Genomic DNA, 17,527 nt, shown 5'->3' on the forward strand with positions numbered 1-17,527 from the left:
GACAACCCCGTTGTTTCACTATATCCATCGCCATTTCATGCCTTGATCCCGGCTGTAACTGAACCATCACGCCGTGCATCTCGCTCAAGCATATAACATCCTCATAGAAATCACCCAACAAGATCCATCCACATCTCTCCCAGACACGAGAATACACCAAACGCGGCACGAAGGCCATCGCTTCAGCACCACGACCGCATGCGCAACAAACCCCCGACAATCACATTCTGTATTTCCCAGCCCGAGTACGGGACCATGGGGCGAAGAAAAACCCAATCAAAGCAGGAAGAGAAGCCCTCGAGTTTTCAAAAAGCGCCCAGGAAAGAAAAAAAGAAGGAGGATGCCACGCACCTACAATTCTCGCAGTGGCACACGACATTATAAATAGGCTCGCCCACGACCGTGAACGTCACGGCTCCGCAGAGGCAGCGGCCGTGGTCGACCTTGTCGGCCTCTGCCGGTGCCGGTGCCGGTGCCGGTGACTTGTCTTTGGATACGGACATGGAGATGGTGTCCTTGGAGGGTAAAACGGTGAGGACTGAAGAACAGGGAGGGAGAAAGGCAGGGGGGAAGGGAGAGGGAAGGACAGAGAGAGAGGAAAGCCAATGCCCGTCCACGCTGAGCAGTTGTTATTACTTAGATTTAAGAACCAAGAAGGTAAGTAGAAAGGCGGGGAAAATACCCAGGGTCAGAAGAATAGCAACTGCAAAGGACGGGTGTACTACTTTTTTGTTACCGGGCGACAAGCTCGGCTTGTTAATGCATAGGATTGAAGCTCGGCTCTAACGAACAGAGTACTGTACATAAAACGGTCATGAAGATGGTTCGGAGACAGCGTCCCTCGTTGTTGCAATCCACGACCTGAAAATTTCCAGCCCCTTGAAAGCACAGTCGGTGCCATAGAGCGGACAAAGAATAGACATCAATCTAATAAACCCGGAGTCGAGGCCGCGCGATGCATGTATCGCACAGGAGGATTTCCCCCCATCAGCCTCGACCATCGCGGCCGAGAGGGCGTCATTAGTCAGGAAATCCTGACACTCAAGGATGCCCATCGTGACACAGCTCAACCGATTGGTGCATGACACCTTCCAGCCTCGTATCAGCTTGAGCCGTACCGAGTACGCATGGCCTTGTGCTCAACGCATTGAGACATATTGGAAGGGCGTTTATAGACGAGACGGAACCAACTCCAAGCTGCGCTGGAGCGGTGACGGGACCTTCGAGCGACAGCCCTCAAGGATGATTGATTACCTTTGAAAAGCGTCCAGTCGATACGTCTATGACCTGGAAACTTCAGGTCTCGAGCATGGTAAGCCAGGGGCAGTAGTTGTACAAATGTCGAACTCCAGAAGTCCTGCCCTATGAAGAATGGAGCTCTTCAATGGGGAATTCTTTTATCCTTTTCGTGTTGAATCTTTGCTGATTCAACGCCGTCTCGTTACGATGATGTTTTCAATGCCGCCTTCTTCCAGGCGCCTTGAGTATCTTTGACCGCCTCTGTCGTTGTGAACCAAGAGCTAGCCACCAAAGTCGCACCTACAACCCACGCAGGCAACCAAATACACAGAATGCCAACGGGAACCCCCCAGCTACCCCAGATGTTCCAACCCAGAGCGAGCTGCTGTAGCCATTGCACAAGAACATCGTCTCGTCCCAAGACCAAGACGCCATACGCGCTCAATCCAATTGCGAGCCCCATTGGACTCACGATGGCAAGTATCAGATATTGAACAAGTGAGAATCCTGGCCTGGAGCGAGTTCTATCCACAAAGACCAATGGTATGCAAACAATACCAAGAAACATGCTGAGACTGAAATTCAGTGTCGCTAGGACTGTCAAGAAGAGGCCAAGTATTAAAAGACTGAGCGACTTGGTGAGAACGTATTGCTCATTCGTGGGCGCAGAAAAGGCAGGTAAGGTTGTGTTGTTCGGCATTTCGGTAAGCGCTGATGCTAGAACTATTGGGAGCACAAGGAGGGCAACCGTTATCAGGAAAAATGTCGAGGGCATGGCTCTGAAGCTCAGTGAGGTAAGAAGATAAAGTGGGATGAGAGACGCTAGGTGTATCGCTGTTAAAAGGGCGATTGGGAGGATGAGTTGCCTGTCGACTGGTTTGAATTCGATTTTTGATGGTGACTCTTTCGGCAATGACATGGTCGCTTTCGAAACGCTTGTAGTCTTTGTGGACCCATTCTCCATCTTGCTGACCGCCGGGCGCTCTGCTTCTTTCTCGCCGACTTGATAGCCACTCAACACCCAAAGGTAGATTGCCATAATCGTGTAAGCAGCAGCCATGATCATCGCACCTGGGAGATACGTTCCAATGCTGACGAATCGGTTTGACTGCATCAATAGGTAGAAGAAGAAGCTCTGGTGCAGTTTCTCCAGTAAATTATTGAGACTTCGGCACGTGCTTTCGATCGTCCTCCCAAACGCCATCTCGTCCTGCCAGCCCTCGTTCGTGGCTGTCAAGGTGATTGCATCGATATGATACGACATGAAGGTAGAATGGGGACCAGTCGCATGGCCGAGGGCTTGGGATGACATTCCGCGGACGAGCGTTTGCAGGCGAACAGGGTACGAACTGTACTGCTCATGTTTGCTATAGGTGTGTTGGAACTGGATCGATGTCCCAATTCCCATCTGACCAGATGCAATCGACACGGCGGTATTGAACAGATCCAGGTTGGGTAGGGCGCCGTTGATGCCGTCGTACGCAATATGAAGGTTCTCGAAGCGATGTTCAAATGGGTAATCGATGCAAACAGCAGCCTGAAGTGCACCAGACTTCAACGACAGGTCTTGCACCCTGTATGAATCATGGGTCGAGTGGTATGCGTCAATCCATGCTTGAGGTCCTGCGACACTGTCCGGAGTGACCAGGAATATAATGTCCTTCGACCATAGAGACCATCGTTTGAAATAGCGCGACAGGGAAATAAGGAGCGGCACACCATTCACGTTTGGGACGCCGTCGATGTTTTTGAGTGGTGCGACAAGTACAATTGCTTCGGTTCCGTCGCCGCGAGGCGCGTGTAGAACAGCATAGACATTCTCTCCCTCGTAAACTTGGCCAGACGATACATACGAGTACCGTTGCTTCGCAGTCTTCAAGCCAGCGTTCCGGAAAAGCTCTTCCAATTTTTCACTTGTCCTCTGTTTCCGGGCTCTCTGCTCTGCTTTCCCCAGGGTCTCGTTGCCGGCAGACGTCGCAGCATCTTCCAGGACCGTAGCCAACTCGTGTCGATATGCTCGAAAGACATTCTGTTCGCTACCGCCGAAATAAGTATGGACCTGGCCAGGAAGGAGCGCGTTTTCTGATATGTAGGTTTGTCGAGAGTACTCTTGCAAAGGCAATGGGAGGATCCATGCAATTCCAACGAGCATGCAAAGCAGGGACAAGTACGGCGGGATTCGAAGTAGTCGGGGGTCGTCCTTACGGAGGCTTGAGACGAGGTTGCCTATAGAGCCCCTTCTTAGCCAATTTGCGGTTTTCTACCTAGGTAGGCAGCAGAGAGCATACTTACGGATGAGACCCATGGTGACCTCGCTCAGCTCATCAATAGCTTCACTGCAAGGCCTTCATACACATGCATCGAGGTGCGAGGTGAAGGTGCTTGACGTGTTCGAGGAATCTGGTCTCTTCCCGCGATGCCGAAGATTAGCCGCCAAATGGCCACGCGTGGCACGGCTACAAGATACACTGTACTGGAAAACGCGAAGTCCCTTACAAAGTCATACACGTACTTGTACCTCGAGTATTCATTAAACCATCTGCAAATATGGCTACTAGTACACCGAGCAACCTATCGTGCCCGTCCGCAGACATGACGCTCCATTATCCAATGCGGGATTTGTCCAAATGTCCAAGGTTACTGCATGCTCTAACACATTTTTCGAGTGGTCGAAACTGCCCCAAAAAGCTGGGAGACGGTCATGGCCCAAGTCTCTGCCCTTCACTGCTGGTGCCCATCCAACCAAGTCCAATAGGACTCATATGACCTTCTGGTCCACTGGTCGAACTAGTGGGTAGAACGCCATAGCGCCCGTAAGTCTTTTGGTCCACAGACACATAGTGTGGTAGTCGTCCAAGCAGATTGAGTTTGCCTTCGATCCAGCGAAGGACTTTCTCCGGAGGTGCGAGGAAACGAATATAGCCCAGGCCCCCTGTTCGAATAGTAGTTAGACTCAGGCGCTTCGACGTAGTGAACAGGGGCTCAGCCAAAGGATATAGATACGTACACAGATATCCTGTTATACACCCACTGAGGTGTCCAAGGAAGGAAGCATTGGGAATCAATATGGATGTCACCACCAGTATCACTAATGGTGATATCCAAGTCGGGATCTTTTGGTCAGCGATCCTGTTGTTCACTTGTCAGCAGCTTGTAGAGAACCCAGTCGCTTCCTTTGGGGTCAGGAAGGGACAAGACCTGGACCTACTCCAGATATGGATTCGCCCGATAGGTTTTGATTGCCTCGGCCGCAAGAAGGAGGAATACCCATATACTGGTCGCCCATGTCAGCCTGTCTCTTTTATCGAGTCGTGTGGCTTTCCCTACCTTGCCCCGAGGACGGGCGTGTTGTCTCTGAGGATGACACCGTCCAACAACAAATATAACACTGCGGGAATTTGTCCCAGCGCTGTGATATGGATTAGCAGCCGTCCTTCACATCGAAACCGAGCCATCCGGATCCCTTTCTCCTTTCCGAAAGCGCATGAGAGACTTACGGCCCATAAACAAGGCAATGCTGTTCAATGTGCCAAATTCAGCCTCGAACCTCTCTAGCAAAGGCATCAGGCAGATGGTATTGATCAACATGTGCCAGAACCCCGTGTGTATCAAGACAAATGTGTTCAGCCTATACATGCTACCCAGGTTGATTTCACTGGGCTCTAACGAACCCCATTTTATCACGCTCCAGACGGTCTGCAGTTCGAGCAGCCAGAAAGCGACTATTGCGACGAGAATCAGGCGAGTAAAGAGCGGAAGACGTAGGAGGTAGGAGCGTATCCGCGACGGCTGGATCAATCGGGTTGGGAGAGGGAGGCTGTTGGTCGTTATTCGCGGCGCCGCTCGAGGTGCTGCCATTCTGGGCGCCCGATATAGGAAGATGGTGGTCGACAGCGGCACCAGCGGGCGCTTCAATGCTTTGTCAGAGGGTGCAGTTGAAGGGGGAAATGCGGAACATTGAGATGATACGAGTTGGGACTCTTCAATGCGTAGAGGTACAGTCCAAGTTGCTGTAGGCCATGCTCGGGGGAACACGACTATAAGACTAGAAATGCAGTGTCTCGTGCCTTGGATAATTAATCGACGCAGGAGAATTTTGGAGTCGCCGGAGCCGGTTGCAGACTTGCAGACTGCGGAGAAATTGCACGTTGATCCTGCCCACTATCCTGAAATTAGCTGCTCTGGAGAGTCCTCGTCAAGCCTCGACCTCTGCCTCCCCTCTACGAGAGACTTGGTACAGCCTCGTCTATGCCGGTCGCAGCTATCTACGTTCGAATTATCCTGATATTCTGGTCGCCGTCTGGCGCTCGCTTCCTCGATACCTCCGCTACAGCCCGTCCTCTCAGACACAGGTTCTTTCAGTGACCAGGCTCGAGGCCTTTTCCGCTGGCTTAAATGGACACGATTCATCCACGCAATATCGCTTATAAAATCCAACAAAATAGTGCTGGCCAGAGCAACTCGTCTGAGTCTAAATCGTTGCTATGATTGAAGAATTCTTATATAAGTAGGTATTCTGATTTGGACAACCAGGTACTCAATTGGGCATTGGATTTGGCAAGATCTCAATACGCCAACGTCGACCCTGGCTTAATTGTAACCTTGCTCGCTAGGCTGAAGGGGGGCGTTTGGCCTCGTGAAAGTGGCAGTTTCATGGTTCTCCCATGGTGTTGCAGGTCAAAGGGTGAGTGTGAAGGTGAGCGAGGTGAGCGCGACGGTGGGGGAGAGGGTGAGTCGCGTCTGAGCTCCGAGCAGTTTCTCCTCACCTTTATCAGCCAAGGCCCGTCCAAAGTTGGACAGGACTTCGTTAGGTTGATCGAGCTCATTGAGAAGATTTTGGAAGTTGAATGTGGATAATCTTGTTTGGTTATTAGGTTTGCCCTTATCTGGACGAAGCAGGACAGGGCAGGCCGTGGTTTTCCACCGCCGACTATGAACAATAAACCAGCTAGCTAGCCTATATCGCCAGCTGCCGCAGTAATCTATGGATTTGGGTTTGGGGGTATCACTGGATGGCAGATGCGCGCCGACGCCGATGGACAGTGCTGGGTAGCGACGCAGAAACGTGACTGGCGCGCAGCGTCTTCTGTAAAAAGGGGTATCGTGCGTTTTGAAAAGCCAGATAAGCATAATAATGAGGCTGCTTCCTCCATTCTCGTTTTTCTCCTTTCGCGCTTCCTCATTAGGGTCCTCTCCAAAAAAAAAACCTTCGGGATGTGGTCGTAAATTCATCGGTATAGTCGGGTATCGTTCTTCCGCAAGGCTATGCTTGATGGATGGGGAGCCGTCCAGCAGGTCAATGATCGTAAGAAGCTGTTATAACGCAAAAGAAATATCCGCGGTTCAGGTGTGGTGCGTGAGTCGAGAGCCTCAAGCTCCTTCGAGATTCTGGTTGGTGTGGGACAAGAACTTGACGGTTAGAGGCAGGTCTTCGGTTGACACAGTCAACGTAGGACAACGCCGCACATTCCGTGGTTCAGCCTTCAAAATCTGGGAGCCGCGCCCTTGTTCTCCCTCCTCATGGCCCAGCCCTTGAGTGACAGCACGATGATCTCATATGCCATGATGAATGCCGTCAACCCACACGTGACAGTGAGCACAAACATGGCCATGAGACCTGTCGTCTCCATATAGTAGACGATGTCTCGAGCACTGGCGCAGAAGATGATTCCACCACTGATCAAGCAGAAGGATGCGACCAGTTCGGTGGGAGGCCGGGTAGGATAGACCGACTTGGGTGGTGAGAGAAACATGATCAGGTACGTGAGCATACGAGCGACCCCGAAGCCGACCAGCAGCGTGCCCCATTGTGCGTGTACGTTGGTAGAAACCATCGAGTCCTGGTGATGCGAGGACATCATGATTCCGAGGAGGATGATGACCAGGCCCGGCATAGGGTTGAGAGATGTGGTGTACTGTTTCGGTGTCTCGCGCAGCTCCAGCGCTTCACTCGGATGAACATCTGTTCGGGCAGGCATGTTGTCGACAATCGTGTTCAGACAGCGGCGCACGGTGCTGGATTCAACGAGCATACCACACTGGGAAAATGATTTAGCCGGGGATTCTGGGGGAAACAAAAGCGGAGAACAAGAGGAACTCACCAGTCCGCCGCCAAAGAACATGATGGTGATTGAAACATGTTCAAGGTCCTGCGCCGACCATTCTCCGCCCCAAGCAGCAAGATGCTCCAAGAAGACATTGGTTGCACCATACAGCCAAATGACAAAGGATTCTGTGAATTCAGCCGAAGGGATTTTCGACTTCCATTGGCCGACTTCGGTGCGGGTCGGCTTAAGATTCCAAGCCCAGCCCAGATCGGCAAAGCAACCCATCCATCGTCCAAGGGTGAGCAATCCGTACCAGAAGAAAATTCCTCCCTTGATAAAGTGGGCAAGGCCCGTGAAGACATTGTTGGCTCTCTGTCCAAACTTGGTCAGTCCTCTGTAAGCTCTCGGATTGCTAACTGCGCCCTTGTGGTGGAAGGGGCGCAGTTTGGGGAAAACTCACGAAAAGACCACAGTAGGTGATAAATCCAGTCACCAAGGCGATAAATCCAAGAAGCAGAATCAGTCTGTCAACCACATTGTACACAATCTCGACAACTCTCAGAACCTGAGATGAGACCAGATGCGGGATTCGCGCCGACAGGTATTTGTCGATGAAGCTGATGCGCAACCAGCGGGATTGCTTGCTAGGCTGCTGCGGCAACTGCAGGTCTTCATCGTCTTCCGAGTCTGGGACAGGTTCAGGCTTTTCGAAATCATCAAAGGTATCCCGTCGACCCACGACGGTTGGAGAACCATCACGGCTGTGCAGTGTCGAGGAGGTATCGGTGCCTTGACCGCTGTCGCCGGACCAACGGTAAGGACTATATGGCGGCCGCCTGTTATGCTGGGCCATGTTCTCAACAGAGACTGGGAGAAACGCTGCCCTCTCACCGACTGGGGCAGGGTGTTGCTTGCCCCTCCGCGAGTATGCGAATAACAGGCTCGCAATGACCTGAGCGGTCATGAACCAGGTAGCGATCCAGCCAATGCTGTGGTGCGCATTGTGCACGTACAAATCTGGAGTGTTGAGGTTGTACACAATTCCGAACAAGAGTCCAAGGCCGTTAACGATCAGGAAGAGAAATTGAACTGGAAGAGCAAGTTTCGATCGACCAATACTGAACATGGAGGCTACTCTGGTTAGGAACAGTTATTTCACCACTTCAGCCTTGCCGACTTACCGATTGGAAGAATGAAAAACCATGCTAACACCATCAGGACCACATGCGCCAAAATCACATTCTGGTGCTGGCCTAGGCCGGCATAACTGGGCATGTCATATGGCTCGACCTCTCCTCCGTTATTCTGAGGAGCTTCGGGCTTCTTCATATCCATATCATGGTGCTCCTCATCATGGCCATGAGCCAGTGCAAGTGAGGCGAGTTGAAGCAGCGCTGCTGCAACGGCCCACCTCGACAGATCCATTCGGCTCACGCTTGTTCGGATGGTCCTTAACGACTCCTTCTGTTACACCGACGCCCACCTGACTAGAAAGCTTTGGCTCGTCCAAAAATTGAGGGCGGGGTTAGGAATCAACTGGGAGAGGTAGGACGGAATGCGACGGAGACGGAAGAGGGTGTGACAGTGAGGCAGAGGACGGCGAGGATGGTCGATACGTGGGAAGGATGAGCTAGGGGTTCCTGTACACACACAAGGGAATCGAGGTTGGTTCACAGGAGGACAAGAGTTTCGGTATAGAGAAGAGAGAGAGCGAACACAGACTTCCACATGCAGCGGTCACGGGAGGTTATTAAAGGATTGAGAGCGAGTCATCGGACGAGGGCGTCTGCACAGGCATCGCGCAAGGGACGGGGACTGAATAGGTCAGCAGAGCAAAGGTTTTGCAGCCCACAGCGCATGGCATCGACTGTTGGCATCAGTTGGACGCATCTCTGCCACTGGGGGGACTGGTGGCCGGATTTCTCGGATGCGCGAAAGAGTGGTGCTGGTGGCGCGTGTTGTAGCTTGCAGCCCACCTTGCATCTTGGCCCTTCTTATCGCCGGTCGGAGGAAATTCGAACGAGGCGTCAAGACAGTGACAAGGCCCGCAGGTGCAGTAGCGCCATTGCTGCCTCCAAAGGCCCTGGACGCCCTTGACTTCAGCGGCGTCCCCATTGGCGGCTGCCCGGAACGGCCAGCAGGAGCCCACAACAGCCCAACGAGGGTCATCGAAGGGCTGCTAGAGCCCAGCACCGACCGGGCTCGGGGACGTAGGTATTATTACTATTACCATTACTCGTATTGATTTTTCTCGGCGACGAGTCGGCGAGGAGTCCCCAGCTAGGGTGGGCCTACCTACCTACCTGGGTACCTAGGAACCTACAGGAGAAGCCTAGGGGGTTGCAGCCCAGGCAGAGAGGCACGTCAGATCGCAGGCAACCTCGCCCGCAAAATTATTCGCTTACCCAGCCTGCCCACTGCCACTGCCCACTGCCCAGCTTCCTGCAAAGAAGCGCTTATGGGGCAAAGCGAGTCATGTACGAGTACGGAGGCAGAGCTGTTGGTCCAAGCTCAACAACAGAGCTCGCTTTCCGCTCTTTTGTTCTCTGTGAAGCGCCATAATACTCAATATAGTACTGTCGAGAAGAGCTCAAATTCCCTCAATGCTGGTCCAGGACGTGGTCCCCACTAGGAAGCACACTTCCTCTCTAGCCTCCGCCGCTCTTCCACCCTCGACCCTCGACCCTCGTAGCTTGACAAACTTTTTGCCCTGCTGACAAAAGGGCCAACGAGATCGGATGCTCGTCCAGAGCCGCGATCAGCGCGGATTGGAGACAATCTTCTCTTGTTGCACTCCGGATTTGTTCAGTTTGACCCTATTCCCGAGTCGGATTCTTGTATGGTTCTTGTCGTAACTCTTTTTCACGTCAATGACTGCTGCCTATATTTGCTCAGCAATTCTACTCTCTTGACGTCTTCTGCCGTCACAATCAAGCCTCCTCCAAATGATGTCATTATCACGTAGACGACTACTAGGTAGGGTTTGTGAGCGAATACCTCGTAATGAAGTGTCCTTCCGAGCCATTCCGTGGCCCCAGTCACAGGAAACACAGCTGGTGATGGGGTGGTAATGGATTCTTCACCAGGCACGGGACTCGTGCGATACGTGCGGTGTGAAAAGGTACCTCGTAGTACTGTGGATGGAGACGGGGAATGCCGAGTTGCCAACCGGGCGAGTGGTCAGAGAGTGTGGTGTGAGATGTGGTCTATGACTGGCCTGATGGGATCGAGATCGAGAGATTGAGAGATTGAGATGTTGGTCGCAAACGGCAAACAACAGCCGCCCAGCGGAGGAGGAGCGGTGACTCAGCGGATGGGTAGCAGGAAGCTGACAGTGGTCGGTGTCAGTGTCAGTCTCGTACCGAGTACAGTATTAACTCACTCGTAAATTCAGTGGCTGGAGAAGCGTCCGCCGAACAGACAATACCCGTCGAGCCCGTATGGAGAATGGAGAGAGGCAGCACATGGTTGGGATGTGGCTTCCCGAACTGACGTTGTTCCTGCTGCTTTTGATAGAACATTTCAGGCAAGCCAGCCTTGCCCTCCAAGTTCGGTTCCTCTTTACCGTGCTTGCTACTGTACCTCGTATGCCTTTTAGCGTCTATCTATGGCCCCCAAGGACCCCCCCAAGTTCTGTCTTTTTCCACCTTGTGTTCATTCTCACTCAACACTCAGAATCCATCGTGACCATCCTCCACTACAAATGCTGACCGCGGATTTCGTATACCTTTCCAAGATCATCGATTGCAAATGAATCGTCGCCGACACTCTCCTGTTCCTGTCACCTTCTGCTGACTTCTGTGCCTTTCCTCCCGCAATCCTCACATCTACTTGTCCCCGACCAATCACTTCCCTCACGCCACTGCCCAACTGGGTGTATCCCCCCAAACCCGGTCATCGGTCACATCGGCCGCCGCTCTAACCTGAGATAGAAAATAACTTTGTCTCTCCTAGGAAAACATACCTAATCCAAAGAAGTTTCCTGGTTTGATAATCCAGCAACCTGAAACGCCCGAGCCAAGCAGCGGTCTACATTGTCTCCCACGCTGGACCGAACTCGACCACCGGCCCGAACTGTGTGGCCGGCAGCTGGCTCGACGAGTATTCACCCAAAGTCGCCCAGAAAATGACCTAGAAAAGTTTGTTCTCTCATCTCCATCATCGAGTCAAATCCTCGATCCACTTCGTCGCTACTGCAATACTTCAGAAAAGCTTCTTCAAGGTTCGGTACTTTTTTTCGGCCGACTCTTCTGTCCGAAGATCCGATGTTTGTACCCTCGTATGGGTGTCGATGCCGTGCAACCCGCTAGCTGCTCACTTGGCAAAGGGTTGTAGACCAGCTCTCTTCCACCCAGGAGCCCTTGGAGCGTATCATTCTTTGTCTAGGCCTCAGTCAATCCGTCTAAACACCATCGAAATCCCCGCGCCTCCTCCCCTCCTCCCAACCACTGCATGTTTCGGCGTTATCGTACCACGGACTCGTGCATTCGCCAAAGCTGCAAGTGGTCACAAGGCCGCCGTCTTGTCGATCCCGCATTGGCTCCCGCTTCTGCGCTACAGCTGACCGCCCTGCACAATATTTTATGCACATCATGGATCGATGATCTCTCCCCATACTTGAACCTTGATCAAAACTCTGTGGAACTGAACAGAGGTCAAGATGGAAGCCGTTTGCAATTGAACAACGTGCTGCTGATCAATCTACGGTAGGGTATCGTTACCTAGGTATGCATCCCTATCCATCAATCCGTTTTCCTGCCAGAAGCACATTGTAAGAATACCTCCGCGCCATATCACGACATTTGATAAGCATCTCCCACACCGCGGTAGCGTATTCGTCTCGTATATCGTGCACCAGGAAAGAGGAGCACAATGCGCGCAGTGCGTGATCCTATGAACCGTGGTAGGAATGATGTGCCAAGCCATCTTCCCTCTGTCGGTACACATCCTCTCCTTGAGATATTGAAAGTGTGGGGGTTTTGAGAACAGGCGACAGCGATAATCCCCGGAATGCTTCGATATGCCCCGGCCTACTCACTAACCGAGATACGCCAAGAAGTTGTCGCGTAGTCAATTCCACAAGGCAGAACTATTCTGTACATTCTACGGATCACACATGCTCCCAAGCCGAGAAAGTTAACGCCCCTTATGTTATGGCTGCCTAGGTATGCTATGTTCATGTCCACGCCAACGCCAACGCCAACCCAGTCCATGAGCCCCGAAAACCAAGCCACATACACCCAAGCACGGCAGCGTCGTGCGGCCTCAGATCTTCTCCAGACTGCGCAAGCTGTAGAACAGGAGATAAGCCTCCTGTCGCAAGACATCCTCGGTGGTGGTCGCACTGACAATCTCGTCGTCGAAGCGGAACCACTTGTTGTCCTGGCGACAAAAGGCAAAGTAATGGCCGTTCTGGGCGTGCTCGCCCTGGTGCACGACCACGCAGTCGAGGTCGTACATGAAGTCGCTCTCCTTTCTCGCTCCGGTACTGGCTTTCGCGGAAGCAGACGCACCCTTGGTCTCCTTGCCCTTTTCCTTTTCCTTCTTCTCGCCGGCCTCGCCGTCTTTCTTCTCCTTCTTGACCGACGCCTCGGCGGTCGCGGTGCCCTTGGTCGGAGGCCGCGTAGTGTACGGCGCCATGTCGAGGTGCAAGCCAAAGTCGATCTTGCCCTCGTACTTTTCCGGTCCAAACACGCCGCCGGCGTTCTGCTTCATGCCGAACCGCTTGACGTGCACGCACAGGATGGCGGGCAATTTCCGGATGCGCGTCTGCTTGGACGCCGACCGGCGCGTGTTGCAGTTGTTGCACTTGTACTGCTCTGGAGATAGAGGTTCCGGTGCGGTGAATGCGCGCAGGCAGTCTTGGATGGTCGGGATGGTGATTTTGAGGTCCGCAGAGGCCGCGGCGGCCTTGTCCTTGAGGGAGGATTTGGAGGTGTCGCCGCCTTTCTTCGTGTCCTTGTCGTCCTTGTTGCCCTTTTCCTTGCTGTCGTCTTTGCTTCCCTCATTGCCGCCGGCAGAGTCCTTTTCTTTCGAGGCGGATTCTTTGTTGGTCCCACTTCCACCACCACCGGCGTCCTTGGTCGCCCCTTTCTTCCTCTTCTTCATCTGTTTCTGGAAATCCAGCGAGATGCTCGAGAACTCGTCCTCCCTGCTCGACACCGTGTGGCACGTGTCACAAGTGATCTGGCTGTTGTAGCGCCCGTAAAAGACCTTGTGGAAGAAGCAGACGCATTGCTTGTCCAGCGTGGCGATCCCATTGGCCTGGTTGGTCGCGTGGGATTTGTTTTCCGCCGTGGAGATGTACTGCGCGACCCCCTCGTGCAGCCGGTCAATGATGCAGATGAACCACTCTTGGGCGTCTTGCTGGCCTTTGCCGGACATTTGCTGTTTGCGCGTAGGCATCAGTATTGGAATTCCCCAGGGACTGGACAAGGTAAAACGAAGGGCGCGGGAGGAGGTGCAAGGGTGATAGGGAATGACGACGGAACAGTAAAACCTACCGGGATGTTTTTCCACGAAGCAAACAAGAGATTGACAGCGTGGGCGGGAAGAGGCTGATCCACCATGGTAACATCTGAGAAGAGCTCCGTCATGCCACAGGCGACGCAAGTCTTCTGCTCCTTGTTCTGAGAGCCTTCTGCAGATCCGTCGTCGTCGTCATCATCGTCCGAGTCGTTCTTGTTGTCCTTCTTGTTGTCGGGTTCCTTGGAGATCGGGCACGTGTGGATCGGATGGCCCATGCCCAAGAAATAGCTGGCCAGCAGCGAATTGTGCACCATCATCTGCAGCACGGCGTTCATGTAGCACGTCTCGCCCAAGTTGAACAGACCCCGAACACCGGTTCTGCCGCACGGCCGCTGCGAGGTGTTTGCCGTCAAGTACGAGTCGTCCTCCCCGTCGTTGGATTCTGAGATTTTCCGCTTGACCCCGTTGATGCTCTTGCTGCTGATGGCGCTAGCTTTGCCGCTGCTGACTAACAGGGCCGGGTCGTAGATCAGGTCGTTGCAGTGCCCGCAGTACACCGAGGTGTGGGAGACGGCGAACCCATGCTGGGTTTTGGAGAGGTGCTTGTTAAGCACGGCGAAGCTGCCGGAGAAGGAGCATGAGACGCACGAGTAGGTTGCAAAGTCCGGGTCCAGGTGGTTGTTGCTGTTGTTACGGAAGGCGCTGATTTTGCTGGTGGCGTCGGCGTCGAGGTGCTCACAGCCCGCGGTTGGCATATATTGCGTTAAAGCCATGATTACCGCAGAACCTCTTTGGGAAGATGATGAAGACAAGTGATGGGTTCAGAAAGCGATGAGGTAGATGTATATAAGAGAAAGTGGGTTGTTGGAGATTTCCGGTTCAGGAGAAATCGGAAGAGGCGAAATGTTTTCAAGGGCCAAAAAAATCCCACAATAAGAACGCCCCCTTTGTCCTGCGAGCCTCCTCAATAGCTGTCAGCAGTGACCATAGCCATTTCCCATTTGTGAACACAAGGACAATAGAGACCCCGTGGCTATTGTGAACCGAGGTGAATGGCCGACAATCAAGGAAACATTTTAGGAAGTGAAGTGATTATTTCTAGCGCAATCTGGTGCTAATGCTTCACACTAGAACTACGGTGGACCAAGCCACCACCAACATGTCACAGCCTCGTGCACATTGGGATCTAGACCTTTGGGCGGTAACCGAGCAATCTCCACACAGCGTCGCCCGCAATCGCAGCTCACTCCTTAGGCATGTTGGAGAGGATAGCGTCCGTCTTCTCTTCATCCAACATTATCCTTCTGCATTGCTTCCTGCCTGAGTCTCAATGCCTCATCGGCATCGAGCTAGAAAGGTGACTCTAGCCCGTCACTGTCTGCAACCCGCCTCGACCCTAGTTGTACACAGGCAGACCACCTTCTTCAAGGGTAAGACAAGACCTCTTCAGGGATATCGTCGAAGGCGACGTCCATAATATCATCATCCCACATTGCCTCATAGGCCTTTTGGACCAAGTCGATGAGCTCATAAGACCACCAGTAACGCTCTTCCGGCCCTTCAGGCGGCAAGCGAACGCTGTTCTCATCCGTGTAGGGAACCGACGCCATGAACGTGAATAGCTTTGCGCACGCCTCGACAATAGACTGGGCCTGGCGAAGCGCCGCTTCGGCTTTGTCTTGGTATTCCACGTACAAGGCTAAGTCATCCATAGCTTCTTCTATTTGAGCCTGGGCCAGGTCTCCAAAGTCCCCCGTGGCCACTCCCAGAGTCTCTTGAAGCCGAAAGCCAATCTTGTGAGTCATGGCCCAACCTAATACTTCGGCGCGATGTATTTTCTTAATGAATTCGTCGAATATGTTACTGCAAGACCCAGCGTGAACGACCTCGTAATGAAACAATGTCACTGTGGTGAGATAGTTAGTAACTGGATTGTTGGTGTCAGGTCAAACAGCCATGTACTTACTGTTTGGTCTAAGCTCTTCCATGTTTTCGAGACACGATGTTGACAAGACGGAGGCAAGGGCTAGGGATGCGAGGCGTTGACTGATAACAGGCCGTGGGAGCCGTACGTGGAGCGACGGGAATTTCGGAGCTGAACGTCCTGCGGGGATGTGTGCAAAGGGAATCTTTCATGTACTGTTGGTAAGAGCTCACCCTAAGGAGAGATAGTTTTTGTTGAATGGAACGCCCTGTAGACTTTCAAGGATGGCCAGCAAACCACCAGAGAGGACAGGTATTGGAAGAGAAGCTCGCTGTTCTAGTTGTGCATGACGGAGCGGGTAGCTGAAAGAACAACACCCACAGGACAAATTTCGTCCACAAATCTGGTCCGTGGGAGTGAAATGTTGGTATCTCGGCGTCACAGAAGAGCCCGCATGGGACTTCTCGGCGAGAACAAGACGCCATAGTAACGTGAGACTGGCACTCGACGACATCGTCTCTACTTGCTTCCCCTCGCTCTACCCCGTGGCAGACCACTTCCTCTCGAGCCACGACTGCCAGCACTGCCTCTAGCTCCTCTCGTCCCAGCGGCAGCACCTCCACGACCGGCAGGCAGATTGCTTTGCTTGATAGTTGAGGCAGTTCCGGGTGTCACAGATGGGGCCATGCTTTTACGGCGTGGAGTTGCCTTCAAGCTTGCGAAACTTGCATCTGCTGTAGTCATAAAAGTGGCATCTGCACTCCCCTCACCAGTGGTGGTATTGTTTTGCATTGTTGTCGACTGATCGTCGAGATTTCCCTGACCTCCCTGCTGACGCTTTTGCCAGCGTTTAATCGACTCTGTGATAGGAGCCTGCAGGAGAAAAGTGACTATCAGCAGCATCCCGACGGTAGCCACATAGCGCCAAGTTTCGAGAAGTGGGAGATATGTTAACTCACCTCTGGAAAATCAACGACAAAGGCATTCATGTTCAACCCATACAAAAAACTGGCAAAACTCTCCCCAAACCGACTGAGACTCTCGTGCATGAGCTGCAAGTGCATCAAATTTGCCTCCAGATCAGCCATTGAATCACTCAATTCCGCGAACTGTGGCTCGAGTGAGTCGAGCGGCAGTCCAGGCCCCGTGAACACCCCATTGTTTTGGTGGACGGAGGCACGAAATGAGGAACGTGACGCGGGACGAAGAGGAGTCGTCGGCCTGGAAGTGGGTGAGCGTGATCTCGTCCGAAGAGGCATTTGAGACATCGTGCGAGGTTGTGACATCGCTTCTGGCGAGCGATAGGTCCTAATTGAGAACCAATGTTGAGTTGAGGTCTCCCTAATATTATGTAGATGGACGGGACTTGGTGTGAAGTTGGCATTTCAGAGACGTGTCTCTGTCCGCCAATCACAACCCAAAGTTTTCCGCACATTCGGAAAAAGCTTCCGTAATTGATATTAAATTGTTCCGGGCGAGGCTGACGAGGCTGACGAGGCTGACAAGGCGGGAGAAATAGAAGCAGGATGCTTGGGTGAGCGGACGGGGCTCTTCAGAATCTTAAGGGCTGAATAAAGGCATTGATGAAACTATTACATTGTGGCCAAGCTATGAAAACAGCTGCCATCACTGAACACAACGCTCTAGAGATCAGCAAGGCCCTGAGCCTCAGTAAAACCTGGCTGACCCAACTCCTGGTACAAGTCCTTTGTTTTCCCGATAGTATGCGCACAGGTCTTTGGAGACTTTGGAGACAATCAGTCCAGTCCCTGCTTCCTGTCGTGTCAAGTTTGACCGTTAGCTGCTCGCCCAAACATCCCCTTGGAAGTAACACAAGATGCATCCATCA

The 17,527-nt window shown here is 52.8% G+C and overlaps 5 protein-coding genes across 5 annotated transcripts; all 5 read right to left on the minus strand.

Annotated features, from left to right (window-relative positions):
• Window positions 1–1,441: 1,441 nt before the first annotated feature.
• On the minus strand, window positions 1,442–5,097 carry Z520_01360 (uncharacterized protein; the record flags this gene model as incomplete). The annotated part of the gene is made up of 6 exons (XM_016771878.1): window positions 1,442–3,465; window positions 3,965–4,171; window positions 4,247–4,368; window positions 4,448–4,513; window positions 4,567–4,648; window positions 4,737–5,097. 6 exons carry the CDS (start codon window positions 5,095–5,097, stop codon window positions 1,442–1,444), a joined length of 2,862 nt encoding a protein of 953 aa, XP_016637017.1.
• Window positions 5,098–6,722: 1,625 nt separating this feature from the next.
• On the minus strand, window positions 6,723–8,711 carry Z520_01361 (uncharacterized protein; the record flags this gene model as incomplete). The annotated part of the gene is made up of 4 exons (XM_016771879.1): window positions 6,723–7,277; window positions 7,341–7,658; window positions 7,747–8,417; window positions 8,468–8,711. The coding sequence occupies 4 exons, from the start codon at window positions 8,709–8,711 to the stop codon at window positions 6,723–6,725; spliced, it is 1,788 nt and encodes a 595-aa protein (XP_016637018.1).
• Window positions 8,712–12,551: 3,840 nt separating this feature from the next.
• Window positions 12,552–14,527, minus strand: Z520_01362 (uncharacterized protein; the record flags this gene model as incomplete). The annotated part of the gene is made up of 2 exons (XM_016771880.1): window positions 12,552–13,673; window positions 13,790–14,527. The coding sequence occupies 2 exons, from the start codon at window positions 14,525–14,527 to the stop codon at window positions 12,552–12,554; spliced, it is 1,860 nt and encodes a 619-aa protein (XP_016637019.1).
• Window positions 14,528–15,178: 651 nt separating this feature from the next.
• Z520_01363 (uncharacterized protein) lies at window positions 15,179–15,742 on the minus strand (the record flags this gene model as incomplete). Its single annotated transcript, XM_016771881.1, has 2 exons — window positions 15,179–15,660; window positions 15,721–15,742. 2 exons carry the CDS (start codon window positions 15,740–15,742, stop codon window positions 15,179–15,181), a joined length of 504 nt encoding a protein of 167 aa, XP_016637020.1.
• A 455-nt stretch (window positions 15,743–16,197) lies between these two features.
• Z520_01364 (uncharacterized protein) lies at window positions 16,198–16,946 on the minus strand (the record flags this gene model as incomplete). Its single annotated transcript, XM_016771882.1, has 2 exons — window positions 16,198–16,551; window positions 16,638–16,946. 2 exons carry the CDS (start codon window positions 16,944–16,946, stop codon window positions 16,198–16,200), a joined length of 663 nt encoding a protein of 220 aa, XP_016637021.1.
• Between the last annotated feature and the right edge of the window lie 581 nt (window positions 16,947–17,527).

This window comes from Fonsecaea multimorphosa (assembly GCF_000836435.1).
Source record: "Fonsecaea multimorphosa CBS 102226 unplaced genomic scaffold supercont1.2, whole genome shotgun sequence".
NCBI classification, from domain to species: Eukaryota; Fungi; Ascomycota; class Eurotiomycetes; order Chaetothyriales; family Herpotrichiellaceae; genus Fonsecaea; species Fonsecaea multimorphosa.